This window comes from Drosophila eugracilis, unplaced genomic scaffold (genome assembly GCF_018153835.1).
Source record: "Drosophila eugracilis isolate 14026-0451.02 unplaced genomic scaffold, ASM1815383v1 contig_498, whole genome shotgun sequence".
Taxonomy (NCBI): domain Eukaryota; kingdom Metazoa; phylum Arthropoda; class Insecta; order Diptera; family Drosophilidae; genus Drosophila; species Drosophila eugracilis.
Window position 1 is genome coordinate 1,067,425 of NW_024573369.1, and position 22,407 is coordinate 1,089,831.

At 44.1% G+C, this 22,407-nt stretch overlaps 2 protein-coding genes across 3 annotated transcripts; one reads left to right on the plus strand and one right to left on the minus strand.

Moving 5' to 3' along the window:
* Positions 1 to 1,256: 1,256 nt before the first annotated feature.
* Positions 1,257 to 15,200, plus strand: LOC108117384 (dynein heavy chain 6, axonemal). Its single transcript, XM_017229783.2, has 27 exons — positions 1,257 to 2,076; positions 2,134 to 2,398; positions 2,456 to 2,600; positions 2,664 to 3,014; positions 3,074 to 3,169; positions 3,228 to 3,358; positions 3,422 to 3,996; positions 4,062 to 4,472; positions 4,530 to 4,920; positions 4,976 to 5,252; positions 5,323 to 5,937; positions 6,007 to 6,459; positions 6,521 to 7,344; positions 7,397 to 7,991; positions 8,047 to 8,196; positions 8,258 to 9,497; positions 9,578 to 9,757; positions 9,822 to 10,088; positions 10,154 to 10,339; positions 10,402 to 10,751; positions 10,806 to 10,947; positions 11,008 to 12,011; positions 12,070 to 12,250; positions 12,303 to 13,054; positions 13,112 to 14,180; positions 14,244 to 14,714; positions 14,782 to 15,200. Exons 1-27 carry the CDS (start codon positions 1,285 to 1,287, stop codon positions 15,136 to 15,138), a joined length of 12,270 nt encoding a protein of 4,089 aa, XP_017085272.1. The 5' UTR covers positions 1,257 to 1,284; the 3' UTR covers positions 15,139 to 15,200.
* Positions 15,146 to 22,398, minus strand: LOC108117392 (xenotropic and polytropic retrovirus receptor 1). 2 transcript variants are annotated; one of them, XM_017229805.2, is made up of 7 exons: positions 22,149 to 22,398; positions 19,003 to 19,166; positions 18,533 to 18,931; positions 17,155 to 18,130; positions 16,923 to 17,092; positions 16,722 to 16,855; positions 15,146 to 16,659 (listed from the first exon to the last, which is right to left on the minus strand). In XM_017229805.2, the coding sequence occupies exons 2-7, from the start codon at positions 19,069 to 19,071 to the stop codon at positions 16,383 to 16,385; spliced, it is 2,025 nt and encodes a 674-aa protein (XP_017085294.1). In that variant the 5' UTR covers positions 19,072 to 19,166; positions 22,149 to 22,398; the 3' UTR covers positions 15,146 to 16,382. The 2 variants fall into 2 exon arrangements, with proteins under 2 accessions (XP_017085294.1, XP_017085285.1); XM_017229796.2 differs by having other exon boundaries at positions 22,145 to 22,398.
* Positions 22,399 to 22,407: the final 9 nt, after the last annotated feature.

Sequence of the window (22,407 nt, forward strand, 5' to 3'; positions counted from 1 at the left end):
CGCAACGCCCGAATATCGCCAACCGATTCCGATTCGTCTCCGAAAATCCGACGGAACGAATCGCGTTTTTTCCGAATCCCAAAAAACCAAAAAACCGACTGCAGCCGCCAACGGCAACGTCGACGTCGCAGCCAACATCGACGCCACCGTCAAAGAGAGATGCTTTCACCTTGCCTTTCATTTCGATTTCGATTTTATTCGAGTTTCGAAGTCGATTCTGATTTGATTCGATGTCGAAAAAGCTTTTAACATAGCTTTGAAGGTCAGGCAGGCGCAACAATCGCCGCCCCATTCATTCTTCATCGCTTAGTTTTTTTTTTTTTTTGATTTTTTTGCCGGTCCTGAGCGGTATGGAAAGTGGGCATCCTGCAGAGCTTGGACTAGCGGGTGGAAAGTGGGCCATGTCAGCTTGGAGCGACGCAACCACCGCAGCGGAATGCAGCAGATTTTCGAATTTCCACTTTTCCACACGGCCAAAGCTCTTCCAGAAAGTTTTCTAAGGATTTTGGCCGTTAAAAGGATGTTGGCAATGGTAATGATACTAATGTTTTAAAAATTAATATTAATAAGTCATTTACTTTAAACAATTTATAAAAAAAAAACTTGAAATTCTTCTGATTTGAAAGGCTAAGAAAATTATATTTATATTGGATTTTAATGTTCACTTTTTTAAGAGAAAATAGCTCTATGATATAGACAGTATTAGCTTTGAATAATTATGAATATATCATACTATAGATATAAATATAATATTTAATTTTGTATTATTAATATTAATTTATTTAAGTCTGTTTAATGATTCTTATAATCTGTATAGATATCACGATATTATCATTATTTTTAATATTTAAAGTTTACTGGAAATTAAGTTTAAACTGAAGCTCATTGCTAAAGCTTGTTGCCAAAAAACGTACATTTAAGCTTATGGGAAAAGTTCTCAATGTGGTGAGTTTATAAAAAAGGGGTATTTAGCATTTTGAGTTTCTTTAAAAATACTTCAGACTTATCAAACTATTAGTGATTTATATATTTTGAATTAACTTTATATTTTATTTTTGACCGTTTAACTTGATGGGACATTTTAGTCATTATACCTTAATTTATTTTCAGGGTATGTGATAAGCTGTAAATAAACAAACTTGGACTCGGTTTTCCAGAAGGCTAACAACAGTAGACATGGCGACGGAAAAACAAACTGGAAAAACAAACCGGAAAAACAAGCCAAGCACTGTCAGTCGGTGCTAAGCCGATCAAAACCTATCCCCATACAGCCCGTTATCCGGAATGTCCAGGCAGCTTCATCTTAAGGACAAGGGCAGCTTTAAAGGCAAGGGCAGCTTTAAAGGCAAGGGCAGCTTTAAAGGCAAGGACAGGGGCAAGGAGATCAAAGAGAAAGGCAAGGAGGAGGAAGACGAAGATAAAGATGACTGGCTAGGGTGGAGACAATCAGCAGGAGATGGAGATCCCTTCCACGAGACCAATGCAAAGCGCCTTACAGCCGAGGATCGGGCTAGTGGCATGTCAATGGATCGACTTGGTAGCGATGCCATGGCTTTTGCAGAACGTACCAGTGATGCTAATGATGGCAGCAGCACGGGTCCCCTGGATAACAATGGCAAAAGGGGGACAACCGGAAGCTTTGGCAGCAATAAGAGAGGATTATCCAAAATGCGGCTTAATTTCTCCGTTACCAAATCGATGACTTCAACGGGCGGTGGTGCAAAATCTCGCAATGCCAGCACCACGAAAATCACCACTGGAGCATCTCTTATTCCCGATCTAAATCTGATTATTAACCGGATGCGCAGCATGCCAGATGATTCGTTTGTGTACATGGACTATATGTTGCCACATGACAGTGAGTACTTTACACCGTACAGTCTGCGGCAGGTGGAGTACAAGGAGCTGAACACATACGAACCATTCTACACTGTCACCCGCCATGGAGTAACCTACTGGCATTGCTCCGAGAACTTCTTCACACCCCTGGACCAGTGGCAGCAGGAGTTCGAACAGTTTCTCAGCATCATCCAGATAAGATCTTTCTCTATCTTCCGATTGTGGAAGGGATTCAAGGTGAGATTCATGAAATATGAAAGTATTTTAATTTTCAAATCATTTTCGAAATTTAAGGTATGGGAAAAGACTATCAAATGGCGAAAACTGAACGAAGCCCGGGACTTCCTGCAAAACAATCTGTTCATCGTGATTCCTCAGCTGGCCAAAGCGATTCTTCGCATGCGCAGCGACATCGTCCAATTGCAGCGTCTAAATTTTGTCAATATTAGCAACATAGAGAACTGGCACCCGTTCTACTTCCTGGAAACCCACATGCGCATCTATGAACAGCTGCACAAGACCTTTACAGATTTTAGGGAGTTCATTGGCAAGACCATATGTAAGTTTTAAGATGTAACTTAATAAGTATATCTAATATATTGGAAATCCTTATTAGTTCGAGCCTGCACGGATGCAATTCAAGCACGTGGTTTCTATCCGGATGACGAGATCAACTACTATCCATCGCTGAAGAAGATGCGTGAGGCGCACAGCTTTATGGATCGGGCACGAAAGCGAGCCTTCTGCAAGACCCTGACCAAGTATGAAAGTAACTGCTAATCCTAATCTCATTCTAATCTAAAAAACCTCTTTCTTCCGATTAGTTTCCTCACCTACTGCGACATGATGGTTTACCAAATGCTTTATCGAATTACGATTAAAAGTTTTGCCGATTTAGCAAGTGCCTTTGAAGTCCACGATGAAGTTGGCCCTTCGGAGGCGGATATTAATAGACATAATCGGGTGGACAAAAAAATAGAAAAGGCACGACCAGCGGACAAGCCACAGAGTCCATTCTTTTTGGCCATGTTACGCCTACTGCCCGATCGCATTGATGTGGAGCCGTCGGAAGATGTGATCAAGATTATCTTTCAGCGCATCACTGGCCTAATACTTGAGACTGTCCTTGAGATTCATCCCTTCACCACAGATCCCTTCTTCACGCAGTACACTCAGTGAGTTCGGATTTTCAGTACTATTAATGATCTGGTTATAATTTACGAAATTATTATAGACCCTCGATTATGGGACGTCAGGAGGAGGTGCTTTATGAAGGCGCTCCCGATTTGCATTATTTGTTGCGGGCAGATCAAAGCTTTCAGTTTAATCGGTAAACTAAAACTATGTCTTTTCTTTATTTGAAAGTAATGTTTTATATTTCTCACTAGCAAAAATATGTTTGTGTTGATCAAGAAAGCCTATGAAAGGGCTCGACTCTACACGCAGAGGTTCCAGCAAATACGCGAGAACTTTGAGATAGACAATAGCACAGATCCCACAGTTCTTAACACCGAAAGGGGTATGTTAAATATGAGAAAGAATTAAGATAGTATCTACCATTCTTCATCCGTTTACCTTACAGATCTTCAAATCCTGCGGGCATACTGCGACAGATACTGTAATAATGTACGTGCTTTGGATGGTATCTTGGAGTTTGTATATCTGGGATTACTGAAGCTCACTCAGACGAACTTCAAGGATACTGTGACGCCAGTATGTTCTCGACTTCAGAACATTTTGGCCACCTATCTGCCCAAATTGGCAGAGGAGGAGACCACAAGGCTCTATGAAGAAGCGCAGGATTTCTATGGCAGGATATGCTATGAACCACACGAAACGCTTGAGATTGTGGCCCACATCAGATTCCTGGACCAATGCTCCGCTGAATTAGATGGTATCTTCAGTGGCATCGACTATGTGCACGACCTATTGCTGATTATTAAAGACTTTGGCATACCAATCGATGATGAGTCCAAGGAGGACTACATGGATACTGAAGACTATTTAAATAGAACACGAGAGACGCTGGAGGAGATTAGAGAAAAGCGACAGGACTTTATCAATCGACTAGAAGATGCTATGCAAGATGATATAGCGGCGCTAAAGGAGGAGATACACGAAGTGGCCATTGAAGCTCTGCAGCCCTGGCTACTGGATGTGAGTTTTTTAAGACATTCATTCATTTCATTCATTCATGATGTTTACAATTTAATATTTTCTAGGCCAAATCCAATCGATTGTCGGTGGTGAACAAACTGGACGACTTGCTTGAACACCTAAATAAATGTCGCGAGACAGCCGACGAATACCTTGGGTATCAGAAGGAATTCCAAATCGATTTGACCATGTACGAGGAAATGGCCAGTGGCTTCTATGATATACGGATGCGTCAGAATCTGTATCGCACATGGTCCGACTGGGAGGAATCTTTGGCCGAGTGGATAGCGGCTGATTTCAACACCCTAAATGTGAATGATATGGTTGAGCTGAATGCAAAGACAATCAAGAACTGTCTGCAATTTGAGAAATATTTGCCAGAAAACAATATTGTTCCTGTACTCCACAAATCTGCGGATGCTTTCAAGGAGAAGCTTCCCGTCATTGGTTATCTACGTAATCCCAATTTGAGAGCTGTAAGTTATATAACTCTTACCTTAATTGTGGAATACACCACATTTTTTCTTCCTTAGCGTCACTGGGCGGAGATTGAAGATCTTCTGAATCGCAAGTTCTTTCAGGAGAAGGATATCATAATCCAAACATACGAGGACGTGCACGCATTTGATGATGTCAATATCGGCGAGGCCTTGATGCAAATATCCTCGCAAGCCACCGGTGAAGTGCAGCTGGAGAATATGCTGAAAGCCATCGAGACGACGTGGAAGGAGACGGAATTGTCCATTGTCTCGCATCACGATGCCAAGGATGTCTTTATCCTGGCCGGAACCGAGGAGTTACAAGCAGTCTTAGATGATTCCAATGTGAATATTAATACTATAGCCGCCTCCAAGTTTGTCGGTCCCATTAAGGGCAAGGTCGACGAATGGATCAATGCCATGGATCAGTTTAGCAAGACCTTCGGTGGGTGTTCTTCTAGGTATAATTATAAAAATGTATATTTAATCAAGATCAACAGAAAGCTGGATGGATTGTCAGGGCGCTTGGATTTACCTGGAAGCTATCTTTGCCTCGGCGGATATTCAGCGACAGTTGCCCCACGAAGCCAAGATGTTCTTCACGGTGGATAAGAGTTTTAAGGAGACGGTTCGCCAGGCTAAGAAGGTTTCCCTGGCCCTGCCAACCATGTCGAGTGTGGATGTGCACAAGGTGCTGTTGGAGAACAACCGATTACTGGATCTTATATCCCGCGGATTGGAGGCGTACTTGGAGGTGAAGCGGGTGGTGTTCCCCAGGTAGGAAATCCCTTTTACTTAAGCAACATATATAATGTAATAATACTTAAATTTTGTTACTCCCCTGTAGATTCTACTTCCTGTCCAACGACGAGCTGCTGGAGATCCTGGCCCAAACACGAATTCCTCAGGCCGTGCAGCCTCATCTGCGGAAGTGCTTCGATGCCATTTACCGTCTGGAATTTGGATTGAAGGAGGGTGGCGATGGCAAAATGGTACCCACCAACGATATCGTGGCCTTCCTGTCGCCCGAGGGTGAAAAATTGCAGTTTGGCAAGGGCTTAAAGGCTCGTGGAGCCGTGGAGGAGTGGCTTAGTAAGGTGGAGGAGGCTATGTTTGTATCTGACAAACGATACATGCGATTTGGTTACCAGTGCTATCCGGCTAAGGAGCGTGAGGACTGGTTCCAGGATCATCCTAACCAGGTAGTGCTCACGGTCTCCCAAGTTCAATGGGCTGCCGATATTCATCGAATCTACGAGGGCAAAGAGCGCAATCCCTTAAATATTATTGAGAAAATGGGCAAGTTCGAGGTGAAATGCCTTAAAGATCTGGGCGCTCTCGCTGCCCTGACCAGGAAGAATATAACCTCGCTGCTGCGCAAAATCCTTTGCGCCTTAATCACCATCGATGTACACGCAAAGGATTCGGTCCGCATGCTAATAGAGAAGGAGGTCACTAAACCGTAAGTTTATAGGTTTTGGAAGGTATATATAATGTAGGTACTGATTGATAATCCTTACCCCTTTTTCAGAACCGATTTCAATTGGCTCAAGATGCTGCGATTTTACTGGGCCGACGAAACGGAAACAGTCTACTCCCGGATGGCAGCTGCAAATATTCCCTACTATTACGAGTACTTGGGTGCCGGTGGTGTGCTGGTGCTCACACCGCTGACAGATCGCTGCTACCTCTGTCTAATGGGTGCCTTCCAAATGGATTTGGGCGGAGCACCAGCAGGACCAGCCGGAACGGGCAAAACGGAGACCACCAAGGATTTGGCTAAGGCTTTGGCCAAACAGTGCGTCGTCTTCAATTGCTCGGATGGTCTGGACTACAAAATGATGGGACGTTTCTTCTCGGGATTAGCACAATGTGGAGCCTGGTGCTGCTTTGATGAGTTCAATCGAATTGATATCGAAGTGTTGTCCGTGATTGCCCAGCAGCTGATCACTATCCGAACGGCCAAGGCAATGAGGGTGAAGAGGTAAGTTATTACCCAACTATTACCACATTTACATAGTTCACAAGTTCTTGATATTCTACAGATTCATCTTCGAGGGTCGGGAGATCAAGATCAATCGTTCCTGTTGTGTGTTTATCACCATGAATCCCGGATACGCGGGACGTACCGAGTTGCCCGATAATTTAAAGGCCCTGTTCCGACCTATATCCATGATGGTGCCCGACTACGCACTCATTTCCGAGGTTATTTTATACTCGGAGGGCTTTGAGGATCCCAAAATCCTGGCCCGCAAGATGGTGCAGATGTACCAACTTTGCAGTCAGCAGCTTAGCCAGCAGAATCACTACGATTTTGGTATGCGAGCCGTGAAATCTGTCTTGGTCATGGCAGGAGCTCTTAAGAGAGCCTCGCCAAATCAGCGAGAGGATATTACCCTGATTGCTGCTTTGAGGGACTCCAATATACCCAAGTTCCTTGCCGACGATGCGGTTCTGTTTCGAGGCATCCTTAGTGATTTGTTCCCGGGCGTAGAACTTCCGGATTCGCAGCATCCGGATCTAGAGGAAAGCTTGCGTTTAGGATTGCGACAGAAGAATCTTCAGGCAGTGCCGACGACAATCAGAAAGTGTCTGCAACTTTACGAGACAATGTGCGTACGCTGGGGTGTAATGCTGGTGGGTCCAACTGGAGGCGGTAAGTCAGTGGTGTTACATGCCCTGGAGTTTGCCCTCTCGCATCTTTTCGAGAACGAAGTGCAGGATCCGAACTTTCGGCCAGTCGTCATCCAGACAATGAACCCCAAGGCGGTGACTATGAATGAGCTGTACGGCTATGTAGATCTCAAGACTCTCGAGTGGCAGGATGGTCTATTGGGATTGGCAGTGCGAACTGCCACCACAGTAGAAGGTATGGCAAATCAAACACAGTTTGTGAAAACTTTTCTCATCTACTTTTTTAGACGAAATCCACCAGTGGATCATGTGCGACGGGCCCGTGGATGCGGTATGGATTGAGAACTTAAACACCGTACTGGACGACAACAAGATGCTTTGCCTGGCCAACTCGGAGCGTATCAAGCTGACCGCCTGGATTCATATGCTTTTTGAAGTACAGGACCTGCTGCAGGCCTCACCCGCCACCGTTTCGCGCTGCGGCATGGTCTATGTGGATCCCGGCGATCTCGGATGGATCCCACTGGTCGATACTTGGAGGGAGGTGGACATGAAGAACAAGCTACCGCCTCAACTGGCCGAGTTTTGCTACCAGCTTTTCATAGGCTACTACGACAAGGCGCTGAAAATCGAAAGGAAGCGGGCTGTATACACCATCCATCAGGTATTCGGGTCCAAAGTGAGACTCTGCTGTGAACTGATCTCATCCCAGCTGGAGGCGGTCAAGTGGTCGGCACTGAATGATGAGCAGGCCAAGGAACTAATAACTAAGATCTTCACCTGGGCGGTGCTCTGGGCTATTGCCTCGAATCTTAAAGATGCTGAGAAGGTGTCCTTTGAGGAGCAGTGGAGCAAGGCCATGGCCCAACATCCAAATATGACGTATGAATATGTGTTTTAAGAAGAATTCCCAATAATCTTTGTTATACTCCAACAGCTTGCCCAATTGGTCCTTGTGGAACTATCGTATCGACCTGGAGAAAAAGGACTGGGGAAACTGGTTGGATATCATGGCCAAGTTTCATTTTAGCTCCGAAACCTCTTACTACGATATGCAGGTGCCCACAGTGGATACTACCAAATATGGGTACGAAGTCTTCTGTCCTCTACCAGTTCGTCACTACAAGATCATTTTCAATCCACTTCAGCTATGTTTCCGATCTCCTGTTCAAAAGAGGCATGCCCGTTATGGTGACTGGAGATACGGGCGTGGGCAAAACTGTCTTGGCCATCAGTTGCATGAAACGGCTATCCGAGGATCGTGTCATCCCGGTGATCCTCAACTTCTCCGCACAGACGAGCAGTGTGCGCACACAGGAGATGATAGAGGGACCTTTGGAGAAGCGCAAGAAAACTCAGCTGGGTGCACCGGTGGGCAAGACAGTGATCATATTTATTGATGATGTTAATATGCCCAAGTTGGACACCTACGGAGCATCGCCGGCCATTGAGCTGTTGCGCCAGTTCTTGGACTTTAAAGGGTTCTACGATCGCGAGAAGTTGTACTGGAAGGAGATTATGGACGTTGTCTTGGGCTGTGCCTGTGCTCCGCCTGGTGGTGGACGAAATCCATTGACACCGCGCTTTGTTCGACACTTTGCCCTGTTTTCACTGCCGAAACCAAATGAGGAAACCCTAACTCAGATCTTCAATGGCATTCTTCGAGGCTTCCTGCAAACGTTTTCCTCTGCTGTAAGGGCTCTCTCGGAATCAATGGTCAATGCCTGCGTGGACGTTTATATGCGAGTTGCCAATGTCATGCTGCCCACACCAGATCGATCGCATTACATCTTTAATTTGCGCGATCTGTCCAAGTGTATTCAGGGTATCCTGCAGGCGAGCAATTTGCACTATAACCAGGAGAACCAGATACTACGCCTGTTCTATCACGAGACCACTCGAGTCTTTCACGATCGGCTGATCAATCAAGAAGATAAGAACATGTTCAAGTCTCTAATGAAAGACGTCTGCGAGGATCACTTCCACCGTCCGGTAGTCACTGAGGCAGAGCCGCCGATCCTCTTCGGCGACTTTATGGTTTTTGGTAAGCCAAAGAACGAGCGTATCTATGACGAGATAAAGGATCACGGAAAGCTGGAAAGCGTTCTCAACGATTATATTTCGGACTATAACTCGGTGGCGGTGGGCAAGCAGATGCAATTGATCCTCTTCCAGGACGCAATGGAGCATACGGTCCGACTGGCGCGACTTCTACGCAGCGATCGCGGCAATGGACTGCTCGTAGGCGTAGCTGGAATGGGAAAACAATCCCTCACACGATTGGCATCCCATGTCAATGAGTACAATTGCTGGCAGATAGAAATGCGACGTAACTACGATCTCAACGCTTTTCATGAGGATCTGCGGGTTCTCTACCGTATCGCAGGAGTAAGTACTTATTAAACCAATTATCTGACCATCCCTTGCCTATAAAATACTCACCGTTAATTCATTTTATTTTCTAACAGATAGAAAATCAACCAGTGACCTTCCTCTTGATCGACAGCCAGATTGTTGAGGAGGAGTTCCTTGAGGACATCAATAATATCCTGAATTCCGGCGAAGTGCCCAACCTATTCGAGGGTGATGAGTTTGAGAAGATCATTTTGGACGCTCGCGATGGGTGTAATGAGCTCAGAAAAGATAATGTAGGTGCCTCAAATTACTATCTCACATAGATAACGTAATAATAATTTGTAATATCTGGCTTAGCCCTGCACTCGCGATGAAATCTACAAATTCTTCATCAACCGGGTGCGCAATAATCTGCATGTGGTGATGTCAATGAGCCCGGTGGGCGATGCCTTCCGACGCAGATGCCGTATGTTCCCATCGCTGGTCAACTGCACCACGATTGATTGGTTCACCAGTTGGCCAACGGAGGCCCTTTACTCGGTGGCTCTTGGATTACTGACAAAGATCGCTCCCAAAATGGAGGATCGCATCTCGTTGGCCAGCACCACGGTGTTTATGCACAAGGTTAGTGTGGCTTATGGGCTTAACCTTTAAAAACAGTTTCATTATGTAAACGAAATCCTTTCCAGACCGTTGAAGAAGCTTCTGTGCGGTTCTACAAGGAGATGAAGAGGCATTACTACACCACACCCAGTAGCTATTTGGAGCTGTTAAAGCTCTACCAGAATCTACTTAAGATCAAGAACATGGAGATCATAGCCAAAAGGAAGCGAATCGCTAATGGTCTAAACAAGTTGCTGGAGACCAATGAAGTGGTATGTAAAATATATCCCAACTTTAAGACTGCATCCGATTTACACTCCAATCCTCTTCCAAGATTGCTGTCATGGGAAAAGAACTGGAGGTGATGGTGCCCCAGTTGGATGAGAAATCCGCCATGATGAAATCCCTGGTGGACAATCTGACTAAGGAGACCAAGCAGGCGGATGCCGTAAAACAGAGTGTGCTGGAGGACGAGATGAATGCCAAGGAGAAGGCAGCAGTGGCCCAGGCGATATCCGAAGATGCCGGCAAGGATCTGGAGATTGCCATGCCCGCCCTGCGTGAAGCAGAAGAGGCACTTAAGGGTCTCACCAAGGCCGACATCAACGAATTAAAGTCCTTCACTACGCCACCGGCTTTGGTGCAGTTCTGCATGGAGGCCGTTTGCATCTTGCTGGGCGTCAAGTGGGTGGCTTCCTATTTTTATATTTCCGTATTACTGAATCTGTATTTTTGCAGACCTACTTGGGCATCTGCCAAAGCCATTATGGCGGACATAAACTTCATCAAACGTCTGTTCGAGTACGACAAGGAGCACATGAAGGAGGACACCCTGAAAAAGGTCAAGAAGTACATTGATCACAAAGATTTCGTGCCGGCTGTAAGTTCGATTTCAAAGCTACATTTTTGACTCCATCTGACTATTTCTTGATACTTACAGAAATTCGAGAAGGTCTCCAAGGTGGCCAAGTCAATGAGCATGTGGGTGATATCCATGGACAAGTTCTCTAAGGTGTACAAAGTGGTGGAGCCGAAGATCAAGCGCAAAGAAGCCGCCGAAGCTGAGCTCAAGGAGGTGATGACAGTGCTGAGGCAGAAGCAAAAGGAATTGGCAGCCGTGGAGGCTAAGATCCAAGGACTTCGTGACAGCCTTGAGGAGAAGCAACGCGAGTTTCAAGTGATCCAAGACAATGTTGACTTGACCTACGGCCGTATTAATCGAGCGGGTCGCTTGACGTCTGCCCTTTCCGACGAACAAGTGCGCTGGCGGGAAACTGTGAAATCCTTAACAGGAGACTTAGCCTGTGTTCCTGGCGATGTCCTGGTGGCCGCCGCCTGTGTTGCCTATTTAGGAGCCTTCTCGCACGTATATCGCAGGGACATGAGCGCCCTGTGGGTAACCAAATGTCGTGAATACAAAATCCCCTCCAGTCCCGAGTTTAATCTGCTCAAAGTACTGGGCGATCCTTACGAGATGCGTCAATGGAATGTGGATGGCTTGCCCAAGGATAACATATCCATAGAGAATGGCATTTATGCCACTAGGGCTCTGCGTTGGGCGCTCATGATCGATCCCCAAGAGCAGGCCAATCGCTGGATCCGTAACATGGAGCGAGCCAACAATCTGCAGGTAATCAAAATGACGGACTCCAGCATGATGCGAGTGCTGGAGAACAGCGTTCGACAGGGATACCCGGTGCTGCTCGAGGAGATCAACGAGACGATCGATCCTAGTTTGCGTCCCATCCTTCAGCGGGAAACTTACCGATTCGAAGGTCGCACTTATTTGAAATTAGGTGATATGGTAATCGACTATGACGAAAACTTCAAGCTGTACATGACCACCAAATTACCCAATCCTCACTATTTACCAGAGGTGTGCATCAACGTGACTCTGGTTAACTTCCTGGTCACTGAAAGCGGTCTGGAGGATCAGTTATTGGCGTGAGTTAGAGTCGGCACACATAAAAACAATCTTTTATAACTCGAATTTATCTTTTAGGGATATTGTGGCCATCGAGCTGCCTGCCATGGAGATCCAGCGTAACGATCTGGTCGTCAAAATCAACTCGGATAAACAACAATTGCTAGCGCTAGAGGACAAGGTGCTGAAGCTGCTCTTCAACTCCGAAGGTAACATCCTCGACGACGAAGAGCTGGTGGAGACACTTAATGACGCCAAGGTTGGTCATACTACCTGGAAAATGCATTACTTAAATTTACTTTTCCTGATAGGAAACATCGCTTATCATTGCCGCCCGACTGATTGACACCGAAGAGACGGAAAAAGTCATAACAGCATCCCGGGAACGATATCGCATCCTGGCATCCCGTGGGGCCATTCTTTACTTTGTGGTGGCGGGCCTGGCAGAGATCGATCCGATGTACCAGTACAGTTTGAAGTACTTTTCACAAGTCTTTTGCAATGTCCTGCGATTGGAGCACCCAGTTCAAACTGTGGAAGTGCGCATTGCTACTCTGATGACGGAGGAACTAAAAGCCATTTTTGATAATATTTCACGTGGATTGTTTGAGAACCACAAGATCATCTTTAGCTTTTTGCTGGCACTGTCGGTTGAACGGCAGGAGGGACGTGTTTCCGAGGAGGAGTTCCTATTCCTTACTCGCGGACCTGTCGGCAACATTCGACCAAAGAAAATGCCAGCCAACGTTCAAATGAGCCAAATCGAATGGGATTCGTGCATTTTCCTGGAGGATAACTTCAAGAATTTCTTTAGCGGCTTGACCGATGAGATCGACAAACCCTTCTTTATCCAAATGCAGGAAAACAAGGAGGTATTCGATTTTGCCAAAACCAATCAGCCGCCCACAGACAAGTGGAACAAACGGCTAAGAGTTTTCCACAAGCTAATGTTCGTTGCCGCCTTCCGGAAACCACGATTCCTGCTCAACGTGGTCTGCTACCTTCAGTCAACCGTCGGAAAATACTTCACCGAGGCCTCTGGTGGCACTCAATTAAGCGCTGTGTAAGATCCTTTGCCATAAATCTGAATATTTTTATAAATTTTATTCACCATTTATAGCTATTTGGACACCTCTGCTGTGACGCCGTTGATCTTTGTACTGTCCACCGGTTCGGACCCTATGTCTGGCTTCCTTAAGTTCACCACACAGATGCAGTTCACGGACAAGTACTACTCCATTTCGCTGGGTCAGGGTCAGGGACCACTGGCTGAAAATCTGATCGAGAAGAGTTTGCGCTTGGGTCACTGGGTGTTCCTGCAGAATTGCCACTTGGCCACCTCTTTTATGCAGACGCTGGAAACGATTGTGCGAAATCTAACGCTGGGCATAACCAAAGCCCATCCCGATTTCCGCCTATATCTCTCCTCGATGCCCATCCAGACTTTCCCGATCAGTGTGCTGCAGAATTCGGTGAAGATTACCAACGAACCGCCTAAGGGAATTAAGGCGAATGTCTTTGGGGCAATGACAGATCTAAAACCAGACTTCTTCGAGCACCACATTCAGAATGGCAATTGGCGGGCCATTGTCTTTGGACTGTGCATGTTTCATGCTGTCTTGCTGGAGCGAAGGAAATTCGGACCCTTGGGATGGAACATTACTTACGAGTTCAGCGAAAGTGATCGTGAGTGCGGCCTGAAGACCCTCGATTTCTTTATCGATCGTGAAGTACTCGACGATATACCCTGGGAGGCCATACTCTATATCAACGGCGACATCACTTGGGGTGGTCGAGTGACGGACTACTGGGATCTGCGCTGTCTGCGGACCATCCTGACGATCTTCTCCTCGAAGAGGATAATCCAACCGGATTACAAGTATTGCCGCGGTGATAGCTACTATCGGGATCCGCGAAAAAAGACGCTGTCCGAATACTCAGCCTATGTGCAGGGCTTCCCGGTTTTGGAGGATCCGGAGATTTTCGGCATGAACCAAAATGCCAACATCGTATTTCAGACCAAGGAGACGGCATTCTTTATCAATACCCTGCTTCTGGGTCAGCCAAGATCCTCGGCCGACGAGGGCCAAGCCATGGAGAACGAGATCTGCCAGCAGACAATAGCACGCATCCAAAAAGCCTTGGCAACCAAGATTAAGAGGGAACCACTACATGGCACGCTCTCGGTGGTAAGTATTAATAGATACTCGAAATTTTCCATGACAAGCTAACACATTTCATCCTTTTTCCAGCTTGACTCCAAGGGACAGGTGCCATCGCTGACTATTGTACTGGTGCAGGAGATCGACCGCTTCAATATCGCACTGGGCATTATCCACGACAGCATGACCAATTTGTCCAAGGCCATTAAAGGATTGGTGGTGATGTCCGAGGAGCTGGAGAATGTATTCAAGGCCCTGCTTTCCAACCTGGTGCCCGCGTCGTGGGCCAAGAGAAGTTTCCTTTCGATCAAGCCACTGCCCAGCTATATATCTGATTTCCAGCGGCGCATCGACTTCATTCAGCAGTGGGCGGAAAATGGAGCACCGCGATCCTATTGGATCAGTGGATTCTTCTTTCCACAATCGTTCCTCACTGGCGTGCTTCAGACATACGCCCGTAAACGTATCCTGCCCATTGATTCGCTAAAGATCGACTTTGATGTTTTTGAAAAGGAATTGATTCAGCAGGACTTCTTCGAGATGCACATGAACAACATGAATGTGAGTTTTGATTTGTTCCGTCATCACCTAACATTGTTAAACCAAGTTATTTACTTTCATGATGTAGGACCAAAAGCTTTATGGTAACCTACAGGAGTGTACCGATGCTGTTATCAATGTACATGGAATCTTCATAGAGGCAGCTCGCTGGGATTCAAGCAAGGGCGGACTGTGTGATGCCAACTTCGGGGAGCTCTTCTCCCGCATGCCGGTGGTGAGGTTCAAGCCCTGCCTGGAGATTTCCCCAGTGCTGCGATACGAGGCGCCGCTCTACAAAACCCAACAGCGATCCGGTGTCCTCTCCACCACAGGCCATTCAACAAATTTCATTCTGGCAGTTCTTTTGCGCAGCAACAACGACCCAGATTTTTGGATAATGAGGGGTACGGCACTGGTTTCCGGTGTATTGGAAAATATTTGCTAGACCATAGTTTTTGTTTTTTTTTATGCTGCATACTTAAAGCCGTCTTTATTTCGTTTCTTGTTCATTTTCGGTTATTTCTTGCTAGGGTGTACAATACATATTGCGTGTGTGTGTGTGGATTAGTTATTACTATTTAAGATTTAGGCCTTGATTAGTGAACTAGAATACAAACAAAGCTGTATGTTTTTTTTTGTAAATCCATAAAGGAGCTGCTATAATATTTGATTGCCTGCTTTTAGAAATCTTTAGGGATTCCACAAGCAGTTCTCTTGATAAGTAGTTCTGATTTTGTGCACTATTTTCTTCTTTTAGTATCAAAAGCAATTTCACACATAGGAATAAAGTATTTTACAAGGCAAAAGGGTAAGCTCAAAACACGAGCTAAGTACTACTTATGGCAAAAAATTGACAAAGTCTTCATTAAATATCTGACAAAATGTTCTTAAGCCTATGTGTATACATCTTTAATATGTTCGTATATACAAAGTTGCACTTTCTAAGTCTGTTCTCGATATTTTCCATTCAGTTTGATCAAATCTACTTTCAAATTCTAGACCTCGGGGACTCACACACACACACACTGAGAGACAAAACACACACAGGCACAACTATATGTATACATTATGTACAATTCCTTTCGGGTTTCAGTTTAAGTTGAGGTTTCAGATTAAGTTTCGGTTTTGGTCACAGTCTATGTCGTATATCAATCAGGTGGACAGACAGATAACAGATAAGGCAAATCTAACTAATCGACTAACGATGAACATACACTGATAGATAGAGGAATGTGGAGCCTCTGCAGGAGGTGCAGGATGTTTTTTTTTCGCTTTCTGTTCAGCATTTTTGTTCGCCTTTTCTAAGTACTAATACTGCCGTTCGCTACTTCAAATTTTGTGGAAGGTATGAATTTCGAATTGGATTTGGAACCGTGGAAATGTGGCTTAGGGGCTAGCGGTTAGGGGTATAGGTTATAGATATAGGTATAGGTCTTTTTAGTTAGTTGACCGCATAAATGGAATGCTAAATTAGTTCGAAATCTTATGCACTAATTATTGCTGGACATTGTCTCTCCTCAACTTTAAGTACTTAGTGACTAAATATACAAATTAGCTAAACAACGCAAAAAAAAAAAATAATTATAAAATAAAAAAATTGTATAAATTGAATTATTGATAAACTGTCGTATAACTCGTTCCGAAAAATCGTTCATTAGGAAGCACAATTCGGTGGGCGGCAATCGCTGCCTACAATTTCTTACTGTCCATTTCGATCCTGAGATCGGGCAGCGATCCGCGCGCTTGCAGCAAGCTACGCTTCTCCGGATCTTTGACTTTCTTGGGCTTGGGTCGGTTCGTCTTCGTATAGCGATTGATCACGCCATCTGACTCGTCCATCATGCGCAGGATGAGCGCCTGATCGGATGAGTCTAGCGGCGCTATCGAGATATCACGGACGGCTCGGAACTTACCGCAATTGTTTAGATGTTCGTTCTCTAACCGGAAAAAGTTCCAAACGAAGCGCCTAAAACGGAATATAGTTTGTAATTAACATGGAAAGCTTCTTATTTTGAGATTTAAACTCACCGGAACACCTCCAAGATGCCTGTGATGGAGGTCATAATGTCACTGCTCACTATTTTCATCTCGGTGAGGTAGAAAGATAGCACCCAAATAAAGCGTAGCGCCAGATCTTCTATAATGGCGAAGTAGTAGAAACCCTGAAAGGTAAAGCAAGTTTACAGGATTAAAATATTATTCATATTTATACATAAAATATACACTTACCGTCGATGAATACACCACCTCTTCGCGCAGGAAAGTATTCTCGCCGGCATTCTTATCGAACAGACCCCAATCCATCTTAATATCCCAGGTATAGGCATAGCAAGAGGACACAATCGAGGCGATGATCCACAGCCATGTATAGGGATTATCAAATGTGCTGGCGTAGTTAGCTGAAACAAAAAGAGTGCGATCATTAGATAACTTATACTTTGTCGTAAAATAGAACACTCACGACTGTGAAAGCTCTTGAGGGTGGCAAAGATCACTACCAGGAAGGTGGTGGAGTATTTGCCAGCGTTCACCAAATGAGGAAAGGCCTCCCTCGAATCTCGATACCGACGCAGGCATTGTGCAAATCGGAACCAAGCCGGCAGGCAGTTAACAATTGGACGGATGATGAAATCCTTCTCCATGCAAATTGAAGCATCCCTCGCCTCTGTCCAGTTGCCATTTGTGAAATAGAAACAGATGAGGTACTCGAAATCCAGGATTGCTGTGGCCAGCGAATTAAGCTGATCGCCCAGCCAGAAATCGGCGAAGCCAACATGAAAGAACGGCGCAGATATACAACGTCCAGTGATTCGCCACAGCCAAAACCGAGCATCGTGATGGAGGACATGAAACGGATTGGCCAAAAACAGCACCATAATCAGCGTAAGCGTTAGAGGATTGATAAACGCCGGTATGGCCAAGCTGGCGCTGTACAGGAAACTCAACATGCTGAGCGTCCAGACAACACCGAAAATCGCCGCCAGCTCCATAAGATGCTGCTCGGATAGATGATTTCGCGGATCAAGTTCAAAGATTAGGACATGATTCACTCCGGACGACCGCCAGCCGTAAATATTCACGCCGATGAGGAAGATGAACTCGATGATTAGCAGGGGACCGCGATACAGGCGGAAAGTGACCTTTAGATTCTCGCCGCTGATCTCGTGGAAGATGGCCGACAGCACGACCACAATGCCCAGCACTATGAAGCTGCCTGAGAAGAGGCCCACCTTGAAGGTGGTCCACGGACTTTGCTGTTCTCCTAGCGGAGGAACTCGAAGCCTCTTCATTGCTCGCTGGCGATCGCCGCCTTCCAATTCTCCAGTGACCGTCGTCTCCGTCTCATTGATAATATTGTCGATATCCTTGTTTGTGAAGAAATGCGACGCCTCCACATATTCCTGCCTCCATTTGGCACCGCTATCAACGCGCAAGAGCTGTAAAAGATGTAAGGAAACATTAATAGTTGTACATAATTAGTTGCCTATAAAAGTAGTAATTTAATTTGTAAAGAAACGAGAAAAACGTTGATCTAGAACATATCTAACCGATTATTCTTATCTTAGCAGAATGAATGATTCACTGATATTTTATGATTGTTACCGCAGAAAGCACCTACCAAACCGAATACAATTCATTTTCAGCGATAACGCTGACTATTTTTAAGCAAATTTTTCCCCGAAAACCCTACAATAAATTTGTATTATTTATTTCTCCTACGAAATATGTGCTTTTTGCTCTACACTTGTACTACGCCGCAGACTAGACGTAAGCCCCAAAGATCTAGTCCAGGTCAAGGTTCAGTAAATGCCACTGCAGTGACCGTAAATCAGACTTACTTTATCGTGCTTCTTGAGTATTTTACGAAAACCGGTGTGATTCAGATTCTGGTAGTTCTGCAGGAGGATCAGACTGAGGTAAAACTCACTGAAGGCCAACTTCAGTTCACGGGCCTTGCGATCCGGTAGAGCAGCATGCCGTTTCTGACCCTTGGACTTTTTGGCGCTTCGCTCCGACTCCTCAATGGAGGTCTTTAACTCGGCATTTAGAGTGGCAAACTTTCTCGTGGCCTCTGCCAGCTTCTCTGAGTAGAATGTGTTTATCTTCTTTAGCTCCTTGTCACAATAATGAAAGAAGTTCTCATCGAAGTTGGCAAAATGACGCTTCAGCACATCGTCCTCAACGCTCTCCACCGATGGTGCCTCCTCCACGGCCAAATACAGCATGGCCTTCATTTCCTATCATATAGAAAAAATTGGGTCATGAGTTGGTTTGGTTTTATTTTGGGTTTTTTAAGACCCAGACTCACCTCATAGTTGATGTATTGTTTGCGCCACTCAGGCGTTATGTGCGCCGACAGGTGCTCGGCGAACTTCATGGCTGCCGATGTTTTGGCCTGGCTATTCTAGGGCTAGCTTTCTGTCCAATCCAGATCGGATCCGTTCCGTTGATCGGCGCTGCACTGAAGCGCGTCTGAAACAATATTAATCAAGAATTAATAAAAGGTACTTCCTGATATCACACTTTTATTACTTATGCTCAATTATATTTGTTAAGCAAATACAACGTGTGGAAACTCTTGTTTACTTTAAGGTAAGTCATGTGACTTGATTTTCCATTTAAAATCGGTTTATCAATTGCGTGTAAATGAATGTTTAATTATAAAAAAAAAACGTGCAACTAGAATGATAAAGGCATAGGACGTGAAATTCAAGATTAGGGGAGATGTTTTTAAAAGTGATTCATAGTCCAAATAGAAATCTTTTCGCTGTGGCTGAGTAATGCTCAAAGGTTTCATTTTGAATCAAAAAGTACTTGGTAATCCAGAAGCAATCACCACCCAACTTTCTCTATAATTTAACGGATGAGCAATCGAACTAATGGATAATGGCTCAAATCAATGCAGTAGCTAATCGGTCGCATTACCTAAAGCACCTAATATACGACTACCAGCGATCGTAAATTGAACGCTGGTGGGTGTGTTTTTCACAACTGATAAGCATTGGACCCGAAAAAAAAGGGGAACACATGTACATATGTTCATATAAGCCATAATATAACAATTATTGGGGTCTGTGGCATCCGATTCTTTACAGAATATATATAAATATATTAACGGGGCCCGCATAACGAGTTAAGCAAATTGGAAAATTTTTGTCGCCCGTTCAAACAGCAAAAGTCTAAGATATACACAGAGATAGAGATCTAGATGGGAGAATGTTTTAATCAATTGCACAAATATTTGCGTCGCCAACTGTTGCTCGAACATTTGTTGCTATTTATGCCGCTTATATTACGGCGCCCTTCCTCGTTTTCTGGGCGTAACCTCCGCCGCAACCTCTTTTCTACACAGCTAAAAATATTCTGGTATTCTTTAAGGTTTTTTTTTTATAAAAAAGAAACTTCATTACAATACTCTCAAAACGGCTGGAGTTTGAAATCTATTTGTTTTTGATTAGATACATCCTTGACAGCCCTGATAAAGATAGTGGGCAAAAGTATTTGGCAAACATTTTCTGTTATCTTAATCTCATTATCAACATGCCAATTTTTTAATAAACCTATATTTTTAACGATTTAAAGCTGTATATTATTACCTATATATTCTTTCATATTGTTATATATTTATTATTGTAACCTTGTTGACTTCTAATGGCTTGTTCTTAGTGTTTTTCTATGGATATCTTTAATTGCAATAAATATAATATATTATATATTTCTAAAAATCTTACAATATTTTTCATATAAAATTATCAATAAATTAACTAAATTGTAATATATTAACATATCAAGACTGCCTTTTTCTCATTAATATTGGAAATCAGTTTAATAGTTTACTTCAGACCCTATTTTCAGGATGGTATTTTGTTAAATTTTAAATTGTTAATATTTCTAACCAGATTTTTTCCCCCTGTAGAACCATTTCCGTAGTTTATTGTTATTTCCACTTCTGGAACCCAGAAGAATGGCCAATACCTGGGCGATAATTGATGAGAGGGTCAGTGGAGGGGGTGGTCGAATTGGGTGGGACAGACTGGCGGTCAATTAACGTCAACACTAGAGCCTAAATATAGATCGGTTCGCTGATTGATTAGACCACATGCCAATATACCATAGCGAACAATAAGAATCGTAATGGATTAGAGAGGTGTTGTCTCTGATCGATCGACATTGCCGGTGGATCTGAAGTTATCCCGCCCATCTCAGAGTTCAGACCTTATCGCCTTATCGCCATATCGCCGCCGTTCACAGATTTCTCTTCTGTAGTTTAATTAGCACTGATAACGAAACAGCCGGACCGGGTTTATAAAACATGTGCTATAGTGCCGTTTAACACAACAGCACCAACAACAGCTGACACACAAAAGCCCTATAATCGCTGAGACATCGCCGGAACACATCGACGGCACACGTAGACGCAAATATTTGATCAATAAAACAAGAATGGAGGGTTAGTTTCGGGTTACCGAAACCAGATATACCCTTGTCCACAAAATATTGCCATGACGTCTAATAATATGACAGATCTTAAAGCAATTATAAGCCATATACGCGATGGGATTATCTGGAAGAGCTAGCAAGCTTGCTATGACATCTGTGGGCTGTAGTATATATATAAAAAAAATCAGCCAACAAAAATCTGTTCTTGTTTTCAGTATAAAGAGTTCCATTACTTTGTAATCAGTGAAAAATTAAAACAAAGAAAGATATACAAAAAGACAATGTAAGAGGAACATTTTCACTTCATTATTTTTTATCAGAACTCTGAAGCTTGTAAGAATGCAATTTTATAAATGTTTTATCGTACATATGAATTAATAACAAAAAAAAAACAAAATAACATTTAGTACGTATTTTATATCATTTAAAAAGATGAATTCGGAGGTATAATGTTTATAAAGTATAACACTTTTGTACTTTTGAAATTGAAAATAAATAATCCAATGTCAAGGTCTTTGGGTTAGTACGATAAACAATTTACACTAATATTCCTTCATCCACTTATTTTTCTTTAGGTATAATTGAAATTTTTCAATATTTTGCCAACCTCTGATAGTAATGACAATACCCTTTATTTAAAGTGAAGAGGAAACGTTTGTGTCGGTTTTAAAGCTGGGATAAACTGACTGAACTGAACTGAATCGCTGATGTTGGCTTTTTGATTTTTGTGTTGTTGATTACCGCCAGCGAAGTGGGCGGTTGGCAGCGAAGAGGGCGGGTCAGCAGAACATGGGCAGGGGCAGAGGCGGAGGCAGAGCGCCAGCGCAGCTTCAATTCGTCTTGTCTTGTGATTTGTGAATATTAGCCTTGCCTCGATCACAATTGGACAAACGAGACGCAATTGAAGGCACCCAGTCTGAGATTATCGGATGTTGTTTTTTTTTTTTTTTTTTTTTTTGGTGACTTTGGAGGGGTGGGAAATTGCTTTTCAATTACATAAAATTACATACATACGCTGCAGTTTGCACTTGCACTTCGTTCGCCTTCGGGGGTAGGGACTCGGTTTCTATGTTAACATCGCAAGCTGCTCCCATCCACTGGCCATTACTAATTGTCAACAGTCGCTGATTTGTTAAGTACACTGCTTATCACCGAATAGCGCGCATATCACTAAAAACTTAGACGACGGCCGAAATGCGAGGGCCAAACAACAACAAAGAACTGAACGCACAACTGTTGAATTGGGGAAGCTACTATTTACGCGTTCACCAAT

Coding starts and splice junctions, on each gene's coding strand:
- LOC108117392 (XM_017229805.2), bottom strand. CDS start 19,071: ATGAAGTTCGCCGAGCACCTGTCGGCGCACATAACGCCTGAGTGGCGC. Junction 18,932..19,002: donor AACAATACATCAACTATGAG/GTGAGTCTGGGT, acceptor TCTATATGATAG/GAAATGAAGGCCATGCTGTA. Junction 18,131..18,532: donor TACTCAAGAAGCACGATAAA/GTAAGTCTGATT, acceptor CATCTTTTACAG/CTCTTGCGCGTTGATAGCGG.
- LOC108117384 (XM_017229783.2), top strand. CDS start 1,285: ATGTCCAGGCAGCTTCATCTTAAGGACAAGGGCAGCTTTAAAGGCAAG. Junction 7,992..8,046: donor GCCCAACATCCAAATATGAC/GTATGAATATGT, acceptor ATACTCCAACAG/CTTGCCCAATTGGTCCTTGT. Junction 9,498..9,577: donor TTCTCTACCGTATCGCAGGA/GTAAGTACTTAT, acceptor ATTTTCTAACAG/ATAGAAAATCAACCAGTGAC.